Source organism: Callorhinus ursinus, unplaced genomic scaffold, assembly GCF_003265705.2.
Source record: "Callorhinus ursinus isolate GAN/ISIS: 27379988/994484 unplaced genomic scaffold, GSC_fseal_2.0 scaffold116, whole genome shotgun sequence".
NCBI classification, from domain to species: Eukaryota; Metazoa; Chordata; class Mammalia; order Carnivora; family Otariidae; genus Callorhinus; species Callorhinus ursinus.
This window is the reverse complement of record NW_027397178.1, coordinates 776,274-801,582: the sequence shown is the minus strand read 5'-3', so window position 1 is coordinate 801,582 and position 25,309 is coordinate 776,274. Positions and strand designations below refer to the sequence as shown.

Sequence of the window (25,309 nt, the reverse complement as noted above, 5' to 3'; positions counted from 1 at the left end):
TCTAGTTCTTTAAGGTATAAATTTAGCTGGTGAATTCAGGATTTTTCTACTTTTTTGAACGAGGTGTGGATGGCTATGTATTTCCCCCTTAGGACTGCCTTTGCAGTATCCCATAGGTTTTGGACCGATGTGTTTGCATTCTCATTGGTTTCCATGAATTGTTTAAGTTCTTTGATTTCCTGGTTGACCCAAACATTCTTGATCTGAGTGGTCTTTAGCTTCCAAGTGTTTGAATTTTTGCCAAATTTTTTCTTGTGATTGAGTTCCAGTTTTAAATCATTATGGTCTGAGAATATGGGACTAATCTCAGTCTTTTGGTATCGGTTGAGACCTGATTTGTGACCTAGTATGTGGTCTATTCTGGACAAAGTTCCATGTGCACTTGAGAAGAATGAGTATTCTGTTGTTTTAGGGTGGAATGTTCTGTATATATCTATGAGGTCCATCTGGTCCAGTGTGTCATTCAAAGCTCTTGTTTCTTTGTTGATTTTCTGATTAGATGATCTATTTTTGAAAGTGGAGTATTGCATTCTCCTACAATTAACATATTGTTATCAATATGACTCTTTATTTTGGTTAACCGTTGGCTTATGTAGATGGCTGCTCCCATGTTGGAGGTGTAGATATTTACAATTGTTAGATCTTCTTGTTGGATAGACCCTTTAAGAATGATACTGTGTCCTTCTGTGTCTCTAACTACAGTCTTTAGTTTAAAATCTAATTTGTCTGATATAATAATTGCCACCCCAGCTTTCTTTTGAGGTCCATTGGCATCGAAGATGGATCTCCATCCCTTCACTTCCAGTCTGGATGTATCTTTAGGTTCCAAATGAGTCTCTTGTAGACAGCATATGTTATTCTTTCTTAAGACTGCTTTGGCTATTTCAGGTCCTTTGTGGTTCAATACAAATTTTAGTATTTTTTGTTTTAGTTCTGTAAAAAATGCTGTTAGTATTTTGATAGAGATTGCATTGCATCTATAGATTTCTTTGCAGAGTATGGATATTTTAATAATATTAATTCTTCCAATCCATGACCATGGAATAGCTTTCCATTTGTTTTTCAATTTCTTTCATCAGTGTTTTATTGTTTTTGGAGTACAGATCTTTCACCTCCTTGGTTAAGTTTATTTCTAAGTATTTTATTCTTTTTGGTCCAACTGTAAATGAGATTGTTTTCTTAATGTCTCTTTCTGCTACTTATTAGTGTATAGAAATTTACAGATTTCTGTGTATTAATTTTGTATCCTGAGAATTTGCTGAATTTTAGTTTTAGTACTTTTTGATAGAATCTTTAGGGTTTTCTCTCTATATATAATACCATATCATCTGCCAATAATGACGGTTTTACTTCTTCCTTACCAATTTGGATATTTTTTGTTCCTTATCTGATTGTTGCATCTAAGATTTCTAAGATAAATTGGATAAAAGTGGTAAGAGTGGACATTCTTGTCTTGTTCCTGATCTTAGAAGTAAAGCCCTCAGTTTCTCACCATTGATTATGATGGTTAGCTGTGGCTTTTTCAGTATAGTCTTTCTTATATTGAGGTGTGTTCCTATAAACCTGCTTTGTTGAGGGTTTTTATCATGAATGGATATTGTACTTTGTCAATGCTTTTTCTGTGTCTATTGAAATGATCATGTGATTTTTATCCTTTCCCTTATTAAAGCAATGTATCACATTGATTTATTTGTAAATGTTAATTTATTTGTAAATTTGTAAATGTTAAACCACACTTGTTTCCTGGGAATAAATCCCACTTGATCCTGGTGAATGATTTTTTTGATATACTGTTGTTCAGTTTGCTAATATTTTGTTAAGGATTTCTGCATCTATGTTCATCAGAGATACTGGCCAACAGGGTTTTTTTTGTTTTGTGTTTTGTTTTGGGCTTTTTGGTTTTTTGTAGTGTCTTTGTCAGGTTTTGGTATCAGATAATCCTGGCCTCATAGAATGAATTTTGAACGTTTCTTTCCTCTTCTATTTTTTGGAATAGTTTCCGAAGAATGGGTATTAACTCTTCTTTAAATGTTTACTAGAATTCATCTGTGAAGCCATCTGGTACTGGACTTTTGTTTCTTGGGAGTTTTTTGATTACTGATTCAATTTCATTGCTGGTAATTGGTCTGTTCAAGTTTTCTATTTCTTCCTCATTCATTTTTGTAAGGTTTTATGTTTCTAGGAATATTTCCATTTCTTCTAGGTTATCTAGTTTGTTGGCATATGATTTTTGATAATATTCTATTATAACCCTTTGTTTTTCATGGTGTCAGTTATCTCTCCTCCTTCATTTCTGATTTTGAGTCCTCTCTTTATTAATGAGTCTGGCTAAAAGTTTATCAATTTGGTTTATTTCTTTCAAAGAATCATCTCCCAGTTTCATTGATTTTTTTCTGTTGTTTTTGTAGTCATTATTTCATTTATTTCTGCTCTAATCATTATTATTTCCCTCCTTCTACTGGCCTTTGGCTTTGTTTACTCTTCTTTTTCTAGATACTTTAGGTATAAGGTTAGGTTGTTTGAGATTTTTATTTCTTGAGTTAGGCTTATATTGCTGTAAACTTGCCTCTTAAAACAGCTTTTGCCACATGCAAAAGAATTTAGATGGTTGTGTTTTCATTGTGGTTTGTTTCCATGCGTTTTTTTTTTATTTCCTCTTTGATTTCTTGGGTGACCCATCCATTATTTAGATGTATGTTATTTAGCTTCCATTTATTTGTTTCCAGATGTTTTCTGATTTCTAGTTTCTTACCACTGTCGTCAGAAAAGATGTATTTTATTATTTCAATCTTTTTTTAATTTATGAAGATTTGTTTTGTAGGCTAACATGTGCTCTATCTTGGAGAATATTCCATGTGCACTGGGATGCTTTTGGGGGATGGAATGCTGTTTGGGGGTGGAGTGGTCTGTATATGTCTGTTTGGCTTTGGGTGACACAAGACTAGATAGACCTGTTTCCTTGTTGATTTTCTGTCAGAATGATCTATCCCATTGATGTAAGTAAGGTGTTAAAGTCTCCCTACTGTTATTGTATTAGCATCAGTTTCTCCCTTTATCTCTATTAATAGTTGCTTTATGTATTTATGTGCTCCCATGTGGGATGCATAGATATTTACAATTTTTCTATCCTCTTGTTGCAGTGTTTCCTTTATCTCTTTGTCCATTGTCTCCATGTCCTTTGTCTCTCACTACAGTCTTTGCTTTAAAGTCTGTTTTGTTAGTTATAAGTATTGCTACCTCAGCTTTCTTTTCACTTCCATTTGCATAATAAATGTTTTTTCATCCCTTTACTTTTTTTAATTTTTAATTTAAATTCAATTTAATTAACATATACTTATTATTAGTTTCAGCAGTACAATTTAGTGATTCATCAGTTGCATACAACACCCAGTGCTCATTACTTCAAGGGCCATCCTTAATGCCCATCCCCTTTTAATCTGCATGTGTCTTTAGGTCTGCAGTAAATCTCTTGTAGGTAGCATATAGATGGGTCTTGCTTTTTTATCCATTCTGTCACCCTTTGTCTTTTGATGCGGCATTTAGTTCATTTACATTTGGAGTAATTATTGATAGGTATGTACTTATTGCCATAAGCCCTTGTTACTTGTTTTCTGGTTGTTTTGTAATTGTTCTCTGTACCTTCTTCTCTTGTTCTCTTCCCTTGTGGTTTGATGGCTTTCTTTATTATTCTTGGATTTCATTCTCTTTTTTGGGTGTATGTCTATTACAAGTTTTGATTTGTGATTAATGTTAGGTTCATATATATCATCTTAGGCACACAGCCATCTGTATTAAATTGATGGTTGCTTAATTTTAATTACATTCTAAAAACACTAAATTTTAACTCCCCCATCCCATTTATGTATATAATGTAATTTTTTATATCCTTTCATGAATCTCTTGACTAATATACATCAATATAATTGATTTTTACTGCTTTTGTGTTTTAACCTCCTTACTGATTTTATACATGATTAATCTACTACCTTTATTCTGTGTTTGCATTTACCTGTGAAATTTTTTCCTTTCATATTTTTTTTTACTGCTAGTTATGGAGTTTCCTTTCCACTAAAAGAATTCTCCTTAACAATTTTTTGTAAAGCTGCTTGAGTAATGATGAAATCCTTTAACTTTTCTTTGTCTGGGAAACTCTTTCTCTCTCTTTCTATTCTGAATGATAGCTTTCCTGGGTAGAGTATTCTTGGTTGTACACTTTTTCCTTTTTGCACTTTGGATATCTGATGTCACTCCCTTCTGGCCTGCCAAGTTTCTGCTGAAAAATAAGTTGAAGCCTTACAGAGTTTCCCTTGTATTTAACTATTCTCTTTTCTTTAAAATTATTTATCACTTCACTTCTAGCCATTTTAATTATTATGTGTCTTGGTGTGGACCTTCTTGGGTTGATTTTGTTGGGAGCTCTCTGTGCCTCCTGAATCTGAGGTCTGTCTCCTTCACTAGATTAGGGAACTATTCAGCTATTATTTCTTCCAGTATATTTCCTGGGATCCTTATAATGTGAATGATAGTATGCTTGATGATGTCACTGAGTTTCATTAACCTATTCTCATTTTTATTATTCTTTTTTCTTTTTGGGGATGCTTTCATTACCCTGGCTTCTGTCTTGTTGGTCCTTTCTTCTGCCTCCTCTAATCTGCTGTTGGTTCCCTTTAGTGTGTTTTTATTTCAGGTTATTGAGTTCTTCATTCTCCGACTAATTCTTTTTTACATTTGTGATCTCTTTGTTGAAGGTCTCATTGAGATTCTCCACTCTTTTCTCAAGGCCAGTATCTTTTTGACCATTACTTTGAGGTCTTTATCAGACATATTCCTTATCTCTGTTTCACTAAGCTCTTTTCTTTCTGATTTTGTTCGGTTCTTTCATTTGGGACATAATCCTGTCTCCTTATTTTGTCTAACTCTCTCTGTTTAGGAAGGTCAGCTGTGTCTCCTGATCTTGAATGTAGTGGCCTTATGAAGAGGTCATGTGGTGCCTGCCCTGTAGTGCAGTGCTACCTTATCATCAGAACCAGGCTCTCCAGGGGTGTCTCCTGTGTGGATCCATGCATCCTAGTGTTTTGGCTGAGCCATGTTTACTTTCAGTTCAGTTGGCTGCATTGGCCCACTTTTCTGGCTGTGGAGGCATAGGTCAGGGTTTGGTCCCTGTGCTGTTGAGAGTTCTGAGGCCTCTGTAGACTTGTAGTTAGGCAGTGTCAGCAGTCAGGCCAGCTGTCTGTAATAAGTCTTTCTGTCACTGTTGCTTGCATACTGAACTGCAGGGCACTCTGTGTTGCCTCCTGAGAGATTATTGTTGGTTGGCAGGGCTGGCATTCAGAACACAACTCTGTAGACACCTTGATTTTAGGACTTCTGATCTCCAGAATTGTAAGAGATAATTTTATATTGCCTTAAGCCCCTAAGTCTGTGGTAATTTGTTATAGCAGCAATAGGACTCATATATTTATTTTATACTTTAGGTTACAATCCATTACTACTACATTTATTTTATTTTTGAAATTGTTCAGCTTTCTCAATTGGGGGCTCCCTCAGTTGGTTCCTATATCACTTTGACATATTCCCCAGCAGTGTGGGTTTTTTTTTTTTATTTGTATGCTTTATTTTGAGCATTTTATATTCTGGTACTATAAGATATCCAACACTCACTTTGTATATTTCCTGGACCACTACTAGAATCTAAGAAGCCCTGGGCCTTTTTCTTATAGAATGGTATTAGAAACCATTGTAATAAATACTAGGTGTGTTTATTGCCACTGGGGTGTCATTGCTCTAGGCCCTCTCCGCTAACAAAGGAATATGTGCCTGTATACCAGCCTTCACATACACACATATCTATAAATCTTTCTGTCTGTAACAGGCTGTATCTATATTGAGCTAAACATGAATTTATACTGATGCCTCCAGTTTTAATCCATTATCTCTTGGATCATTCTAGCCTCTTCACTTTATCTATAAACTCCCACTCCAACATTGAGAAGTTTGGCTACCATCGTCCATTTACTTAATTATTCAATTCCAGTAGACATGTATATAGCAGTGTCAAAACTGTTAACCCATAACCAATGGGAGAAAACTCTATCAACTAGAATATGATGCTTAGGTGCAGTTCCTTTTGCCACTAGTCTTACAGAGTCCACTAATTTCCAAAGTTACTTAGCTCAGCCCCCTTTCCCCATCTCCTTAAATAAGTCATTTCATACATCTGTTACATTTGGGGAGGGGTCACAGTCTGTATTCTCTCCTGGGATCTTTTAACCTCCTGAATGACTTTTTTAATTTGCCTAAATTAAAGTTTATTCTTGTGCTCTAAAGTTCTGTGGGTTTTGATAAATCCATAGTGTCATATATCCATCACTGCAGTATTACATAGAAAAATTTCACATGCTAAAATATCTCTTTTGCTTTACTTACTCAGCCCTCCCACTTCCCTGTCCACCTTTGGCAATGTACTGATTTTTTTCTCTCTCTCTCTATAGTTCTGCCTTTCCCAAAATTTCATACATTTGAAATTATTTAGTATGTAGCCTTTTCAGTCTGGCTTCTTTCACTTAGCAATATGCATCTAAGATTCATCCATGTATAAATACCTTAATAGCTCATTTCCTTATATTGCAAAGAATGTTCCATTGTATGAATGCACCACAGTCTGTTTATCCGTTCACCCATTGAAGGACATTGTGGTTGCTTCCAGTTTTGGCTTTTATCAATGAAACTGATAAACATTCAGAAGCAAGTTTTTGTTTGGACATGATTTCAAATAAGTTACATAAATACCTAGGAATGTGATTGCCAGGTCAGATGGTAAGAATATGTTTAGCTTTGTAAGAAATTGCCAAAGGCGTCCAAAGTACAATTTTGTGTTTCCACAAGCAATAAATAAGTGTTCTTATTCCACTTCAGCAGCAGCATTTAGTATTGTCAGGATCTCTGCACTTTAGTTCTTCCAGTAGGTATGTAGTAGTATCTCATTGCTTTAATTTGTAATTAAATTACAAATTTAATGGGATGAATAGGCAGAGACAGGGGATTTTTAGGGCATTAAAACTATTCTGTGTGATACTATATTGGTGGATATGTACCAAGCGTTTGTTAAAATCCAAACAACTATACACAAAATGTGAGCCCTAATATAAACTAGGAACCTCATTTAAAAATAATGTATCAATATTGGTTCATCTGTTGTAACAAATATACTACACTAATGAAGGGGAACATATGTATGTGATGTATGTATAGTGGGGGGCAAAGAGTGTATGGGAACTCTGTATTCCTGCTCAACTTTTCTGTAAACAGGAGAAATGAAATAATATTTAGAGGGGAAAAGGCAATGAAGTTTTATTTAGTATGAAAAAATGTGGTTATACACTAAGAAAAAAAACCCAGTTGGGAAGAAAAAGTTAATGATGAAGAGAGAAAAAGGAATTACCAGAATAGATGCCTTTAGTAGCAAAGAGAGGATGGATTCTGATGCATAGATGGAGGAGTTGATTTTTGTAGGAGCAGTATCAGGTGACCCAGTTTCAGGAGAGATGAAAGGGAACATGGTCCCAGATGCAGGTATATGGGTAGTTGTAGTGGTAGGGGCTTGAGGAATTTTCTTCTCCTTTTTTTTAGTGATATAGGAAGCAACATGATAAGCTGAGAGTGAAGATGGAGGAAATATTTGAGGAATGAGAACATTTTTATAGCCTGAATATTTTTACCAAGCACATGATTTATATTCATAAACATTTTATTATTTTTTAAAAATAAAATATAAAACTAACATAACATAATAAAAAAAATCCTAGACTTCTTTGCATTTTTGGTTACAGATATTTTTGGATGCTGTGCCTATTCAGTGTATTCATAAGTGACTTATGGGGCAGAGGCAGTAGCAGAAGAAGATTCTATTCTGGTAGAGGAGATCTGATAGGTACACAGTGCTCTGGATCATTCTTTTGACCCTAGTCCTGTGGTTAATGTGGTGGTATTTTTCAAACAGGAAGCAAAGATTGTAGCAAGAATCGTTCCCTTGACAGCCTAGGTCTCCTGTGTTATTCTGGGAGACGTCTCTGGATGCCCAACCTATAGTTTTTAGATAAAATCTGACTTGCATATGCTTCTCTGGATGATACTAATTAAAAAGCAAAGGAGGAACACCCGGAACCCTGGGCCTCCTTTGAAGTTTCTTGGTTGAAAGCAGCCAGATTCTTCTCACCTAAGGAGTAAATGTTTACATTTTTAAGAAAAACAGGCACCTGTGATGGTCATATACTTCACAAACTCCTTGCTTTGCGTGCACTTAAGGAGCACTGCTTGCCCCTATCACGCAGTTGCCCCATATATTATTGTCCTAATCATTAAAGCTACACATTCCTTCTTGTTTTGCGCTTGCACTTGTACTGATAAAACTCACAATAAAAGCAGAGACAGAGCTTGGCTCAGGGCCTTTGGACATTAGAGCGTCTGGTCCCCAGGCCCTCTCCTTTCTCCTACTAAGGTGTCTGGAGTAATCTTTCATTTGCTGTCTCAGGGTTTGCTCGCCAAAACTGACAAGTGGTGCCCCATGTGAGGACCTGTGAGGATTTGTGATGGAGCCCTCAAAAACGAAAACGAAAGGACTGCGCAGTAAGTCATTGGAAGCCCGCTGGGGCTTGCCAAGTTGGAGGGAACTTTCAGGCCTGTGTTTTCTATCTCTATCATGGGTCAGCATTTCTCTGCTGACCAAAAGCAATACATGAAAGTTCTTAAGCAGCTCCTTAAGGTGAGTGTGGCCTCTGTAACAGAGGGCCAACTTCAGGGTTTGTTAGAGATTGTTATCGAACAGAACCCATGGTTCCCTGAAGGAGGAACTTTAGATCTAGAAGTATGGGAAAGAGTTGGAAAAAATTTAAAACGGAGCAATGAACAGGGAAAGAGGGTACTTCTCACCTTCCTTACATTGTGGGAGCTGATGAAGTCGGCTTTGACTCCATTACATACTGAAGATAGCCAAGCGTTCCTAAAGAAACAGGAGAGCTCCCTGCCCCTTCCCCCTGAACCCACTAATCAGTCGTTACTCAGGGGCCACATCCAGGAAGCAATACAGGGAAAATCTCTACCTTCCCAGTAATGATTGATCAACAAAACCAACTTTTCTCTAAATTTAAACATCACAACCTATATTTCTGTTGTAATGGTATGCTTTTTTTTTTTTTACTATGTTTCATAGTCTTCTCTACACTTCATCTTTCAAAAAAAATGATATGTAATCCGCTTTAAATAGAATTACTAGGCACCACAGCCTATGTGGCTGAGGGCTCCTTTGCTAATATTAAACAGGGGACTCTTTCTCTCCTTCACTGTTCTTTCTACTAGGTGTGGGGGCTTCTCTGTCATTTTCCTGGTTAATGGCTATACTAGGAACCAACTATCTCTGGTTAGTCTACCTCAGGACGGGGACTTTATGAAATATTCCCAAGCAGCTGCAGAAACTCCCTGTTTCAGGGGAAGTTCCCTGTCTTCTCCCGCCTGACATGGACTGCCTACTTCCACTTTGGTGGAAAAACAAGCAAATATCTCCATCTGCTCATCTGTCCAAACTGAATGGCTTTAAAACGGGATCCTTCTTTCTCTGCCTTCTTGCAGCCTCCCCCTCCTCCTCTTTCTGCACCACCTTGGGTGTGGCCTACATAACACGGCTCACTTCAGATTTCCCCACCAGTGTCTCAGATAAAAATTGACAATGGAAAGCAAACTGACTGACTTCTAAAAAAGAATGCAGACAAAATATAATTTGGTATTTAAGCTAATTTAAGTTTGTTGGTTTAATGAAAATAGACGTCTTTAAAGTTATCAGCATTATGTGAAACTTTTATTCTACCAAGATTTACCGAAGGTCAAATATGCTCGTGTTATCTCTGTTGCAATTTGTTAGCAAAAAGACGACTTAAAATGGTGGTTAATTTTCTGTCTCAAGAGTAATCGTTAAGATAGCTTTCAAAGTCTTTGGTAACCTAAAACTTCGAAGTTTTGTTTGGATAATAAATTGGAATTCAATTCATTGGACATCTATGTCTTTTCCAAATAGGATAAGGTGCTAAAGCATTGATTACTGGACATGTTTATGCTTTTAACTCCTTATTACAAAAAAACCCCAAGGATATTTAAATCTATTAATAAACATACTTTATGCTTAACTAATTCATAAATTTGCCATTTAAAAAATTCTGGTGTGACCAGTTCACAGTTGGTTACTACTTAGTTTTCCCTGGAGATTAATGTTTCTAAAAGTGCAGAATTCTGCTAAGTAAGACTAATGAAAATAAAGAAAGGAACTCTATGTGTAGCAAAGTAAGTGATATATAAGAAAGATGTAAGGAATGGGAATGCATTTTTGTTGAAGGTAAAAGAAAGTAATTTTGTTCTAAATAAGACTGGTTGTTTGCAAAAAATGGCTTCAGACAAAATCTAAATGCAAAAAAAAAAGCTATAAAAGGTTTATGGAGGGAAGTCTTTAGAAAGTAATTTTACATGTGGTCAGGACAGACTAAGATTAAAATAAAGGGATTTTAAAAGTACATAGATATAAGATTAAAATTCTGCTTTTCTTTCTGTTCAAAAGACAAAATTTTCTTAAATTAGTCTGCTCTTGATAAAAATATTTAAACAGCTCTTTTCTCTTTGCCTACCCAGAAAAAACAGTTATGTTTTGCCTTTATCAGGTCATTGGCCATCCCTAATCCTATTTAAGCATATGCTTTAAAATTTTCTAAGGTTTTAACCAACTTCCCAAAATTTAAATTGTAAATAAAGTCTCTTTAACTTATTAGGCCTTTTATTTGGTATAAGTTACTCCAGAAACACTGTTAAGCAAATAATAAGCCTTAAATTACATTTGGGTAAATGCTATAACTATTCTAAAAATAATATACAGTTCCTAAAGTTTTAATATGTTCTAAGACCATCACTTAATATTTTGATTAAAATATTGTGTCATAAAAATAACCAAATTTCCTTGCCAGCTATAATGTAACCTCTCATCAGAGAGAGTAGTCTTTTCATTTGCTGTCTCAGAGTTTGCTCGCCAAACCCCAATACTGTGTTTAAAATAATTAGGATAGTTTCTGCTACCTGCAATAGATTCATTACTGACCCACCAAAGAATTATTATACTCAGTGTGAAATCAACTGGGGGTGAGATCAACAAACAGCTAAGAGTTGTAGGAAAATGTTTCCATGACCTTTTCATATGAAAATAACCAGCTTTGGGGGATTCTAGTCCAAGATGGCCATGTAGGCAGACCTTGAACTCACCTCCTCCATAAACACATCAAATTTACATTTAATTATAGAGCAGTTTCTCCTGAAAAAGAACTGGGGCTGACTGAACAGCTTTTGCACAAAAGAGAGGACAGCAAAAGAAAATGGCAGGAGAGACAGAGACAGGGTAATGAAGGGAATGCCCATCCCTGAAACTGTGAACTACAGTGGGAGGGATAATAATGAGGGACTGTGAACAGATTCTTCTGCCCTGGGGCATAGAAAAAAAAGCGTGATTTGAAAGAACAACTAGTATATAAAAAATCCAACCCTGGAACTCTGCTAAATGGCCAGAGGCACTGCTGGAAATCTCTCAGGGTTGGAGGATCTGGTGAGTGCCATGGTTTACACTCCTCCTCCACCTCCAGAGTGCAGACCAGTGCAGGATCTAGAGGCCATACTGGCCTGCTGCCTCAGCAGCCCCAGGTCACCTAGCCCACACCAACCCTGGACACTCAGGGGCACAGAATAAAAGCACAGTTTAAAAGCAACTAGCATATAAAAAACCTGGCCCTAGAACTCCACCAAACAGCGGCGGGGGGGGGGGGGCAGGGGGACTGCTGGAATTCTGCGAGTCAGGGGCTGGTGAGAGCCAACCTTTAAACTCTGCCTCTGCCTTAATAATTTGAACTGGAGCAGGGTCTAGGTACCCTAAGCACTTAACAAGCACTGGGTCCCCTAGCCCATACAGCCCCAACTGTCCCATCAAGGTGGCCACAGGTTAGTACACACTAACATCCCTGATCAGCACTCACTACAGCTCCAGCCTTTCCACCAAGGTGACACAGGGGCAAAGCACCCTAGAACACTCCATGTCCACACCACTTTGGCTTCAGCCAGCTTGCTAGAGCATCCCTGGTGCAGAATGCTCTAGGACCTCCCAGCTGATGATGCCACTTTGGCTCCAGTGGCCCTGCCAAGGTGCCCCCTGTGTAGAGTACCCCAGGACCCCCAGCTTGTGCCTACATCAGTTCCAGCCATCCCATCAGGGCACCCCCTGCACTGAGCACCCAGGGATACCCTGGCTCACATCGACTTCAACTGTACCCTGCCAGGGTACACTTTGAAAAGCCTAGGGAACACACTGGCCCATACCCATTCCAGCTTTAGCAGTCCTGCCAGTGCAGAGTGCTGCAGGACCCCCAGCCTGCACCCCACCTCGGCTCCAGCAACCCCACTGGGGAACCTTTGTGTAGAGTCCTGGAACATCTTAGTTTACACTCCCTTTAGCTTTAGCTGTCCTGCCAAGGTGCCCTATGTGCATAGAGCACCAGGATACCCCCACTTGCACCCACTTCATTTACAGTTATCCTGGCAGTGCACCTTCTGTGTGTAGAGCTCAGGGACCATAGCAGCCCATGTCCACTTCAGCTTAGTAATCCTACCAGGGCACCCTCTGCATGGAGAGCACTGGGGTCTCCAGGATTGTACCCAATTCAACTTCAACTGTCCTGCCATAGTGCTATCTGCACGGAGAGCCCTAGGACTTCCCAGCCTGCACACTGCCTTAGCTCTAGCTGCTCTGCTAGAGAGCACAGAGTACCCCAGGACACCCTGGCTTACACCCACTTCAATTTCAGCTGTCAGGGTGCCCTCTGCACATAGAACCCTAGGACTCCCTGGCTTGCACCCACCTCAGCTTTATATGTCTTGCCAGGGTGTCCCCAGGACCCCTAACCCCCAACCACCCAGACTGCACCCACTTCAGTTTTAGCTTTCCAGCCAGAGCACCTGCTGCGTGGAGAGCCCAGGTACCATTAACACTGGCCCGCATCTACTTTAGCTTTAACTGTCCTCCCAGGGCTTACTTACAGTACATAGAGAGCCCTGAGACCCCTCAGCTTTCACCCCCTTCAGCTTCTGCTGTCCTTCCAGGGCACCCACTCTCTGGAGAGTCTCAGGGTCACTCCAGCCCAAGCCTACTTCAACACTGGCCATCCCACCAGAGCAGACCCAGCACAGAGTGCCCCATAGCCCCCAGCACATACCAGCCACAGCTCCTGCCATCCAGTGAAAGTCACCACACACACACACACACACACTCTACATAGGGTACAACCATACATAAGACCATTCCTTTAAGATTGAAAGATTTAGAGCCCTGGGTCCCCTAACTGCTGCGAGAGCCGGAGCCGCCCAGGAGCCGCGGGACCGGGGCTGCTGGGGTCCGGACGGGGGTCGCCATGATCCGCTTCATCCTCATCCAGAACCGGGCGGGCAAGACGCGCCTGGCCAAGTGGTACATGCAGTTCGATGACGATGAGAAACAGAAGTTGATTGAGGAGGTGCACGCTGTGGTCACTGTCCGAGATGCCAAACACACCAACTTTGTGGAGTTCTGGAACTTCAAGATCATTTACCGACGCTACGCCGGCCTCTACTTCTGCATCTGCGTGGATGTCAACGACAACAACCTGGCCTACCTGGAGGCCATCCACAACTTCGTGGAGGTCTTAAATGAGTATTTCCACGTCTGTGAACTAGACCTGGTGTTCAATTTCTACAAGGTTTACACGGTCGTGGACGAGATGTTCCTGGCCGGCGAGATCCGAGAGACCAGCCAGACGAAGGTACTGAAGCAGCTGCTGATGCTCCAGTCCCTGGAGTGAGGGCGGCCAGCCCCTCCGCCCCGGCCTCCTGTTCCCTGCTCGCCCCCTCTCCAGGCTGGGGCTGCCCGGCACCCTCCCTCCCCGGTCCAGGAGGAAGGCCCCAGCTGGGCCTGGGCCACCAGGGAGGAGACTGCGGGCGGAGGCCACTCACGTGTACCGAGTAACCGTGCCGTTGTCATGTGATGCTGTGAGTGCGTGTGTGGAACCCCCAATAAACCTGTGGCCCCGCAAAAAAAAAAAAAAAAAAGATTGAAAGATTTAGCAGTTCTACCTAATCCACAGAAACATAGAAAGTCAAGCAAAATGGAGAGTCAGAGAGATAAGCTCTAAAAGAAAAAACCTCAGAAAAATAACTAAATGACAAGCAGATAAACAATATGCTTAATGAGAGTTTAAAGTTATGATCTTAAAGATGCTCACCAGGCTGGAGTAGAAGAACTCAGTGAGATGTTCAACAAAAAGATAGAAAATATAGAAAGGAACCAATGAGGGGTGCCTGGGTGGCTCAGTCGTTAAGCGTCTGCCTTGGGCTCAGGTCATGATCCCAGGGTCCTGGGATTGAGCCCCGCATCGGGCTCCCTGCTCGGTGGGAAGCCTGCTTCTCCCTCTCCCACTCCCCCTGCTTGTGTTCTCTCTCTCTCTCTGTGTCTCTCTCTGTCAAATAAATAAATAAAATCTTAAAAAAAAAAGAAAGGAACCAATGAGAGTTGAAGAACACAGTAACTGAAATAAAAACACTAGAGGGAATCAGCAGTGCCTTAGTGGATGTAGAAGTACAGATCAGTGATCTAGAAGACAAGGTAATGGAAAGCACCCAAGGTGAACAGCAGAAAAGAACTTTTTAAAATAAAATGAGGATAGGTTAAGGGATCTCTTGAACAACATCACGGAAACAAGCATTCACATTATAGAGGTCCCAAAAGGAGAAAAGAGAAGGATATCCATTATCACCATTTTTATTTAACATAGTATTGGAAGTCTAGCCACAGCAATCAGAGGAGGTAAAAAGTCATCCATATTGGTAGGAAGAAGTTAAGCTGTTACTATTTGCAGATGACATGACACTATATATAAAAAACCTTAAAGACTCCACCAAAAAAGTACTGGAACTGATAAATTAATTCAGTAAAGTTGCAGTATACAACACAGAAACTGCTTGTGTTTTTATACGCTAATAACAAAGTAGCAGAAAGAGAAATTAAGAAAATAATTCTATTCACAATTGAACCAAAAGGAATAAAATCCCTAGTAACAAACTTAATCGAGGAGGCGAAAGAACTTTACTCTGAAAACTATAAAATATTGATAAAGATTTTGAAGATAACACAACAAAATGGAAAGATATACCATGCTCATGGATTGGAAGAATTAATGTTACAATGCCCATACTACCCAATACAATCTACAGATTCCATTCAATCCCTATCAAACTATCAACACCACTTTTCAAAGAATGAGAACAAATAATACTGAAATTTGTATGAAACCATCGAAGATCCCAAATAGCCAAAGCAGTCTTGAAAATGAAGAATAAAGCTGGAGGTATCCAATTCCAGATTTCAAAATAATGTACTACAAAGTGGTCATCAAAACAGAATGGTAGTGCCACAGAAGAGACACACAGATTAATAGGACAGGATAGAGAGCCCAGAAATAAAGCCATGCTTACATGGTCAATTACTCTATGACAAAGGAAGCAAGAATATACAATGAAGAATATATAGTCTCTTTGACAAATGGTGATGGGAAAACTGAACAGCTACATGCAAAAGAAGGAAACTGGACCACTTTCTTAACACCATAAGCAAAAATAAGCTCAAAGTGGATTAAAGACCTAAATGTGAGACTTGAAACCATAAAACTCCTAGAAGAAAACTGAGGCAGTAATCTCTTTGACATTGGTGTAGCAATATTTTTCTAGATATATCTCCATAAGCAAAGGAAACAAAAGCACACATCAACTATTGGGACTACATCAAAATAAAAAGCTTCCGCACAGTGAAGGAAACCATCAATAAAACAAAAAAGCAACCTACTAAATGGGAGCAGATATTTACAAATGGTATATCTGATAAGGAATTAGTGTCCAAGATATATAAAGAACTTAATTCAACTCAATGCCAAAAAAAAAAACCCAAATAATCCAATTTTTTAAAAAATGGGCAGAGGACTTAAATAGACATTTCCCCAAAGAAGACAGTTGGCCAACAGACACATGAAGAGATGCTCAACATCACCAATCACCAGGGAAATGCAAATCAAAACCACAATCTGATATCACCTCATACATATCAAAATGGCTAGAATGAAAAAGAAAAGAAGTAAGTTTTAGTGAAGATATGGAGAAAAGGGAACTCTCGTGCCCTGTTGGAAAAACACTACGCAGGTCCCTTAAAAAATTAAAAATAGAATTACCATATGATCCAGTAATTCCACTACTGTGTTTTTAACCAAAGAAAATGAAACTCCAATTTGAAAAATATGGGCACCACTATGTTTATTGTAGCATTACTTACAACAGCCAAGATATGGAAGCAACCCAAGTGCCCATCAATAGATGAACATATAAAAAAGATGTGGTATAGATATATACAATGGTATATTACACAGCCATAAAGAAGGATAAGATCTTGCCATTTGTGACAACATGGATGGACCTAGAGTGTATTATGCTAAGTGAAAGACTTATTTTGCTTAGCATAATGCACTCTAGGTCTACCCATGTCTTTACAAATGGCAAGATTACATTCTTTTTTATGGCTGAGTAATATCCCATTGTATATATCTATACCACATCTTCTTTATTCATTCATCAGCTGATGGACACTTGGACTTTTTCCATAATTTGGCTATTGTAGATAATTCTGCTATAAACATTGGGTGCATGTATCCCTTTGTATTAGTATTTTTGTATTCTTTGGGTAAATAAGTCAGAGACAGACAAATACACTATTATTTCACTCATTTGTAGAATTTAATAAAACAAGTGAGCAAAGGGGAAAAAAGAGAGAGAGAGGCAAACCAAGAAACAGACTCTTAACTATAGAGAAAAACAGATGATTACCAAAAGGGAGGTGGATAGAAGGATGGTTTAAATAGGTGATGGGGATTAAGGAGGGCACTTGTGATGAACACTGGGTGTTTTATGGAAGTGTTGAATCACTATATTGTACACCTGAAACTAACATTACACTGTATGTTAACTAACTGGAATTTAAATAAATAAGTAAAAAAAAAGTCAGAGAAAGACAAATTCCATATGATTTCACTTATATGTGGAAACTAAAATAAAGCAAATAGTAAACAAAGACACAAAAACAGAATCAGACTTATAAATACAGAGAACAAACCTATGGTTGCCAGAGGGGAGGGCAATGGCAGGATGGGGAAAATGGGCGAAGGGAACAGGAGATACAGGCTTCCAATTATGGAAGAATAAGTCAAGGGAATAATAGATACAGCGTGGGGAACATAGTCAATGGTATTGTGATAGTGTTGTGTGGTGACAGACAGTAGCTATACTTCTGTTGAACATAGTATAACATATAGAGATGTTAAAACACTGTGTTGTACACCTGAAACTAATCTAACATTGTGTAACAACTATACTCAAAAAATATTTTTTAAAGAAAATAACCAGCTTTTTTTGGCCTTCATCTAATTATGGAAAAAAATTGGCAGCTTAATTTTTTTCAGAAATATAATATTTCCCTCTTAGTGATAATTTTTAACTCTTGGTATCTGCACAGAATCTTGAGTTTACAACCCTAAGACATTGGTGAAACTGCATGTGAGAAATCATTCTGCTGCTTAAAGCCTTAGAATGGTTTCTTATTATAATTACAAAAAAAAATCAAACTCTTTATATTCACTTCATAGACTCATATCTGTGTTGGATTACCTGGTATATTCAACTCTAATCTTTTTCATATTCACTTACTATACCTCAATTTGAACTTTGTTGTATTCTTCAAATTTACCCACTACCATCTGCAGGTTTTTGCACTACCTATTTCCTCTGTCTAGAATGCTCTGCCTCCAGGTGTTTGCATGGTTGACTGTTTAGTTCATCTAGTTAACAGCCAAAATGTCACATCCACAATAACACCCTAGTTAAAGATGGAAAATAAACTTACTACCCTCACCCCACACTCTCTCTTATCTATCTATCTGTCCCTACTCTTGCTTTTCTTTTAGTTTCTATGTCTCCTCCTGAAACCATTCTGTTCATTTTCTATCTTTAATGGCTGTGCAGTCCCACTGGACTGTACCTTTAGGAGAGCAGTGACTTTACTTGTCTCAATACCTCTTTCTCCCAGTGACTAAAATAGTCCTGATGAAGATGTTCAATAAATGCAGTATTTGGAAATGGATAAATTAATTTCAGATAAAATTCTCTGGTCTTGATTTCTTTATTCTTTTTTTCCCTTTAATTAGGCTATGTGCTGATTAAACAGCCTCCTCATAGAAGCTTTTACTTCCTGGTTGCGAAGGGTATAAATCACAGGATTCAACAAAGGAAAGATCACTGTGTGAAAAAGAGAAACCACCTTGTCAGCTGGGAAGGCTCTGAAGGGGCGAGTATAGATGAAGATGCCAGGCCCAAACATGAGAAATATAACAATGATATGGGTGGTGCATGTGGAAACAGCCTTGCTCTTCCCCTCAGAGGAAGACCCATGTACACGGCAGAGGATGACTGCATAGGAGGCCAGAAGCCCCAGGAAGCACAGAAGAGTCATCAGACCACTGTTGAAGACCATCAGAAGCTCCACCACAAAAGTGTCTGTGCAGGCCAGCTTGATGACCTGTGGCACATCACAGAAGAAGTTATCCAGTTGGTTTGGGCCACAGAAGGGCAAACGGAGGATGAGGGCCACCTGGATAATGGAGTGGATAAATCCTCCAAGCCACAGAGCCAACAGCAAGGCATAACAAACTCTAGGGTTCATGACAGTTGAATAGTGTAAAGGCTGACAGATGGCAATGTAGCGGTCAAAGGCCATCACAACAAGGAGTAATCCTTCCCCTCCTCCAAGGAAGTGCAAGAAGAAGAGCTGAGTGATGCAACCCCTATAGGAAATTATCTTCTTCTCAGAAACAAAGTCCACCAGCATCCTGGGAGCTACAATGAAGGAATAGGATGCATCCAGGAAGGCCAAGTTGCCCAAAAAAAAGTAGAGGGGGGCTGTGAGGCCAGGGTCTGATCTGATGGTGAGGATGATGAGGAAATTTCCAGGGAGGATGATGAGATAGAAAATTAAAACTAGCACAAAGACCAGGAGCTGAATATCTCGAGACTGGGTCAGACCAAGAAGGATGAATTCTTTCACCACTGTGCTGTTGTCATTTTCCATCTCCTCTGCCTACAGTACATCAAGAAGCAGAGTTGTTATTATTGTTTCTTCCATCTAGAACCTCATTCTTCTCCAACTAAAAATATTTGACATATCCGGGGGCTCAGTCAGTTAAGGGTCCGACTCTTGATACTGGCTCAGGTCATGATCTCAGGGTTGTAAGGTTGAGCCCCGAGTCTGGCTCTTCATTGGACATGGAGCCTGCTTAAGATTCTCCCTCTGCCCCTTCCTCCCCTTCCCTCCATAAAAAAAAAAAAAAATTGGCATATTTGTCACATCAGCTAAAATTAACATGTCTCAACCCTCACCAACATCCTGGGTAAACTCCAAACTTTTTTTAACTCCAGACTTACAGCAAGCAAACCAACAAACAAAAACACTGTTTTCATATCACAATTCTTATTCCCATCCAACCATGAGCTTCTGTAGAACTGCTCTCTACTTCAAGAATCTGGCATCCTGCTTGTTGGGATTGCTACCTTCCTGAGTCTTATGAGAAGTTTCCTAATTGAGATACAACATAACTCCAATTATTAAGATCTTTGCATTTTTGTGGTTGTACTGTGCTTAGACCTAACTATTTTCTTGAAATTACACCTCTTTTCATTCACCAAGTCCAATTTTTTCCTAAGTATTTCCTTTTTTTTCTGTTCCTGTGGAATTCCCAGTTCCCACCTGCTCCTCTCTGCCTTGTCCTCTGTATTCTCTTATTAATTCTCTTATTACCCTCCTCTGGTCTGTCCTTCTATTACTCTGACTCCAAAATGATCATCAGGATCCCAATAATAATTCCACTTTCCACATAACTTAGAGGCAATCTCCTAGCTATATCCCTGGTTAAATACCACTTATGTAGCCACTCCATACTTTGTTCATCTCGATTAATTAACACTTCTTATATACTCCCAGTCTTCTCCTTTCTCTGATACCAGTATAACACCCAAGGGAGGAGAGCCTTTAGCCTTTCAACAAACAATATGCTACAATACAAAATTTGCCATATAATATTTTTTTAAAAATTAGTTATGTCAATGCATAAAATCATAGCAGTTAGAAGTAACAATAAAGATCCTATAGTCTAATAAATTCCTTTCAAAGATAATAAAATTAAGGCTACTGTGGTCACCTGAGTTTAGAATGAGTTCTGATTGACAAGTAGTAGAAGAATGCAAGTGTGTTCTATTTCATTTAAATAAAGAAATTACTAACACAGCTTTAATCAGTGGATTTTTTTGTTTAAATAAAAATAATATTGCTAGTCTAAAAATCACATCTTTATAGAGCCTAGAATTAGAAGATGAACCTTGTCTAAGTTATTATAGGGAAAATCCAGACTCAAGGCTCAGGCTGTTTAGTGAGGTGTGCTCATTTCAGAGGGGACACATGAGGATTCATTGAGTAGTGAACAGAAAATAGTATATATATTACATGTATATAATTATGCATATATGTACATATGGCATTTTAATTTTATTCTTTTCAAAATGCTACTTTTGGTATTTACATATTGGTATAATGATATATATGTACTTTATAAATAAATTGCTTATACTTAAGGTACATGTTCAAAAAATTTTGTCACAGATATGAAATGTTCTTAAAGTTTGAAAATTGCTAATCTACAGAAAAATATAATGTGATATATACCAGTGCTCCTCTATACTATTTAACTAAATAGCACAGTTGCCTTAAGTAAGTTCTGTGGACTATGGGGTGCCAAAAAAGGGGAAACCTTTGTGAGAAAATGCTAAAGAAAAACTAGAAGAGACAAGGATGAGGGTAAGAAAGAAGAGAGAAATAGAAAAGCCAAAAAAACAAAACAAAACAGTAAATCTATATAGTGCATTGTTAGGATACATATTTTAGGAAACATTAAAAATATTTGTTTTAAATGTCTCTGGAGCTAATTGAGTGGATAATATACAGGTTTCCATTGTACTACTTACAGCCGAAGGTGGAATTTAGGAAAGTCATATTCAACATATCAATCAGTATATACACACAGTATACATATACACAAACATCACACACACACACAGGGAAAGTGGGACCTACACAAAATTTTAACTATGTTACCCAAAGCAATCTACACATTCAATGCAATCCTTATCAAAATACCATCAACATTTTTCACAGGGCTAGAACAAACAATCCTAAAATTTGTATGGAACCAGAAAAGACCTTGAATAGCCAAAGTAATGTTGAAAAAGAACCAAAACTGGAGGCTTCACAATTCCAGGTACGCACACTGTATTACAAAGCTGCAGTCATCGAGACAGTATGGTACTGACACAAAAACAGACATATAGATCAATGGAACAGAATAGAGAACCCAGAAATGGACCCTCAACTCTATGGTCAACTAATCTTCATCAAAGCAGGAAAGAATATTCAATGGAAAAAAGACAGTAGTTACAGCAAATGGTGTTGGGAAAATTGGACACCCAGTCATCATGCAGAAGAATGAAACTGGACCACTTTCTTACACCATACACAAAAATAAACTCAAACTGGATGAAAGACCTAACTGTAAGACAGGAATCCATCAAAATCCTAGAGCAGAACACAGGTAGCAACCTCTTTGACAGCTGTAGCAACTTCTAGCTAGACAAATCTCCAAAGGTAAAAGAAACAAAATCAAAAATGAATTACTGGGACTTCATCAAGATAAAAAGCTTTTGCACAGCAAAGGAAACAGTAAACAAAACTAAAAAGCAACCTATGGAATGGGAGAAGATACTTGCAAATGTCTTATCAGATAAAGGGCTAGTATCCAAAATCTATAAAAAGAACTTATCAAACTCAACACCCAAGAAACAAAAAATCCAGTCAAGAAATGGGCAGAAGACATGAACAGATGCTTCTCCAATGGAAAAAAATTTGTAGGCTCTCCAAATTAGCTTCTCTGTTCGCTTCTTAACTTTTCAACATTTGGGCAGCCATTTGTCTCAACATTCATTCCATCATCTGCTTATAAAAATATACTCAAGAATGTAAGTTAAAGACCCCTTTTACTTACTCGGGTTTTTTGAATCCCACAAGCTCACTCAGAGTGTATTATTTCATGATTTGTTAGTGTTCAATGATATCTCTATCAGAGGATTTCTGAAGCTCTTTGTGATAGGCTCTTCCACTCTATTTCCTGTCTTGCATCCCTGTTTTTTAACTATCACCTACACAGATGGTATTACCTACTACCTGACATATTTGATTCATTTTCATCACCTATCCCCTTCTCATTTGTGTACCTTCTGTACCTGTGATTCTGAAATTGTGGCTGGAATAGATCCAGAGACTATGTACGAGATGAGCATTTTTTTCCAGGTAAAATAAAATAAATTGCTGGGGAAAATTCTACAAAATATGGCCCTTTTCAGAATAAAGATATCCATTTTAGCCAATTAGTGGGAAAACTGTTGTCAAAAGAAGCTGAAGCAAAAATCTAAATCCCCACCACTGTATCTCCAGTCTTCCTTGCCATTTCAGCTAATTCATAAATTCTTATCACTGTGGTGATGATGATACAGTAGTGAAGTAGGGAAGGTGAGGGAGAAGGGCTACTCTTATTTTTAGGATGGGGACACAAACATCTACTGGCAAACTGTGCATGCCTAGAGTGCAAACCTTTGTCGGACCAACCTCTGGAGCCACGTGTTTAGAGACCCAGGGCCTCACTTCCCCATCTCTTTGAAACACTCGTGCTTCCTTCCTTATGATCTGTCCTTTCTCTCCCCTTTCAACTTACCACCAAGTCTTCATTGTCCTGATTTATTTTTGTAACTTTGATTATGGTTTCTTTTCCCCTTTTAATTTATTGAACTCATTTCCCCCAATTTTCTTTCCCTATTTACTTTGCTGACTTTAAGTCTCACTCTTCTTTATCATCTTCCCTTCTTTCTCCCTATCATTTATTCATGTTCTTTGCTGTCTGAAATATTTTCCGTCTCTCTGCCTGTCCTCTGGTTCATTGCTACTCCACTACATCCCATGCCTGTCTTGCCATTATATCCAAAAACAAAACAAAAACCTTATTGTTGGTTCCTTTCAAACAAAAATGAGCAATAAATACACTTCCCACCATATTCCATTCTTAACAGTCTGCAAAATAAAATTTATAAGTCACTCTTCAGTACTAATCATTTTCTCTTGACTGGTATCCTTCTTACAGTTTTCTAAATCTGAACCACTCATTAATTACTTCCCATTCCCTCATATATATTTTTTCTGCATATAAGTGAACCTGATAAAATGAGATGGTTTGCTTTTCTTAATAAATCTCACTATCATTCTAATGAAATGAATATATTTAACAAAGTTTCCAAAAATTTGAGTGTAATGTCTGTCAACATATTGACTGAAGCTTATGTTATTTAAATTAGTAAGTTTTACATATTCTTTAAAATATGGATCAAGCTGAAGAACATGATCAAAGATTTAATTGATACTGAAGCTAATGATGGACATATAAAGCACTAAACAAATGTATAGGTCTTCAGCCAGGAAATTCACTCATCAGTAAAATGAGATGGTTAAATTACTTCTAAATTCCTTAATTTTTTAGGCAATTTAATAATGTAGAAATATCCTTAGTTTGGAAAGCTTTTATATTATTTTAATGCCTTTTTAGAATGAGTGAGTGTTGGCTCAGCAACTCACTAAATGTATGACCCTGGGAAAGTCACCCAGTTTTCAGAAGGCTGGCTTTTCATCTTTCACACAGAATAATGTGTTAACTCTTTCTGTCAGAGAGGGATATAAGGATCATGGTATATAAATATGTGGTAATAATAAGCAACTTATTCAAGAATGTTTAAACCAAAGCTAACGCTGTGAATATATAGGTATTAAGAGGTAACTCTAATTAATGAACATATTGCCACGAGATCCTTTGTCAATGGCTGTAGGGTAAACCCTGGGTGATGGTAGCCAAAAAATCTGAGTGATTAATAGAAGAAATTGTGGAGGTGCAGTAAAGCTTTTCATGTAAAATTGCCAATGCAGTTTTTTGTATATCAAGCTTTTATCAGTTTTACAACTTTCTCTGTCAAAGCCCTGTTTTCTGAATAATACAACCATAGGCCACCAAAGAAACTCTCAAATATGTTGTATTATGGAAATTAAGATATCTGGGCTAATCTTCTGCAAAATCATAGAATCTGTTAAGTTTTTTCTCTGGAGGCTTTAGCCTAACTTTCTGTAGTTTCTTTCCTTTCGTCTGTACTTTGTAAGGACAACAAAACATATCATTCATTCATGTGCTCCTTGGTTTTAACACCAGATGTCAACTTTCTGAAGGTTATAGATAATTTCACTTACTTATAAAAGAGAATGAAAGTTTTTGGGCACCATTAAACTAATTCTAAACATCAAGACCATATGGAGATCTATTAGGGGAGGGGAAGAAAATGCCACGCTCCTGAATTTAGATCTTTGGCTCTGCTATTCCTACTGAAACTCTGACCTCTATTCCATTGTATTTGAAGGCAGCAGATAAAGCAGTAGAATAGCTGTAATATCTTCTCCATTGTCCTCTCCTTGTTTCTTGTAAATATGAATACCACTGCCAGCCCTGGAAATTTGAGTCTCCAGAGGTTTTATGTAATTCTTACAAAGTAGCCATCCTTCCTCATCTGAAAAAAACAAAAAAACAAAAAACCATTAACTGACCATTCTTATTGTTCACAAATATTTGTTCTCACATAGTGACCTTAGATTTTGGAACCTCCTTTAACTCTTTATGATGCAATGGAGAAAGTGCTTTGGAGACTTGAGACTACCACAACCCTACTGAATATTTCCAAAGGGAGCTATTAAAATGTCAACTAAATTAGGTGTAGGGAAATACCAGAGCTTTGGAAGGGATAAATATTTTTTAAATATGTCACATAATGCCACACTGGATGAATTCTGAATTCTAAAACCAAAATCCTATCAGTAAATGAGATAAGAGAACCCTATTTGGAAGCGTATTTATTAGGTCAAAAGTAAATAGAAGGTTAGCAAAATTTCATTTATATCTTATAATAACCCCCAAATGTAAATAAG

The 25,309-nt window shown here is 38.0% G+C and overlaps 1 protein-coding gene and 1 pseudogene across 1 annotated transcript; one reads left to right on the top strand and one right to left on the bottom strand.

The window, feature by feature from the left end:
* The first annotated feature begins 13,401 nt into the window (after positions 1 to 13,401).
* LOC112833373 (AP-2 complex subunit sigma pseudogene) lies at positions 13,402 to 14,144 on the top strand (annotated as a pseudogene).
* A 4,196-nt stretch (positions 14,145 to 18,340) lies between these two features.
* LOC112833372 (olfactory receptor 4N2) lies at positions 18,341 to 19,264 on the bottom strand. Its single transcript, XM_025884494.1, has one exon. It carries the CDS (start codon positions 19,262 to 19,264, stop codon positions 18,341 to 18,343), a length of 924 nt encoding a protein of 307 aa, XP_025740279.1.
* Positions 19,265 to 25,309: the final 6,045 nt, after the last annotated feature.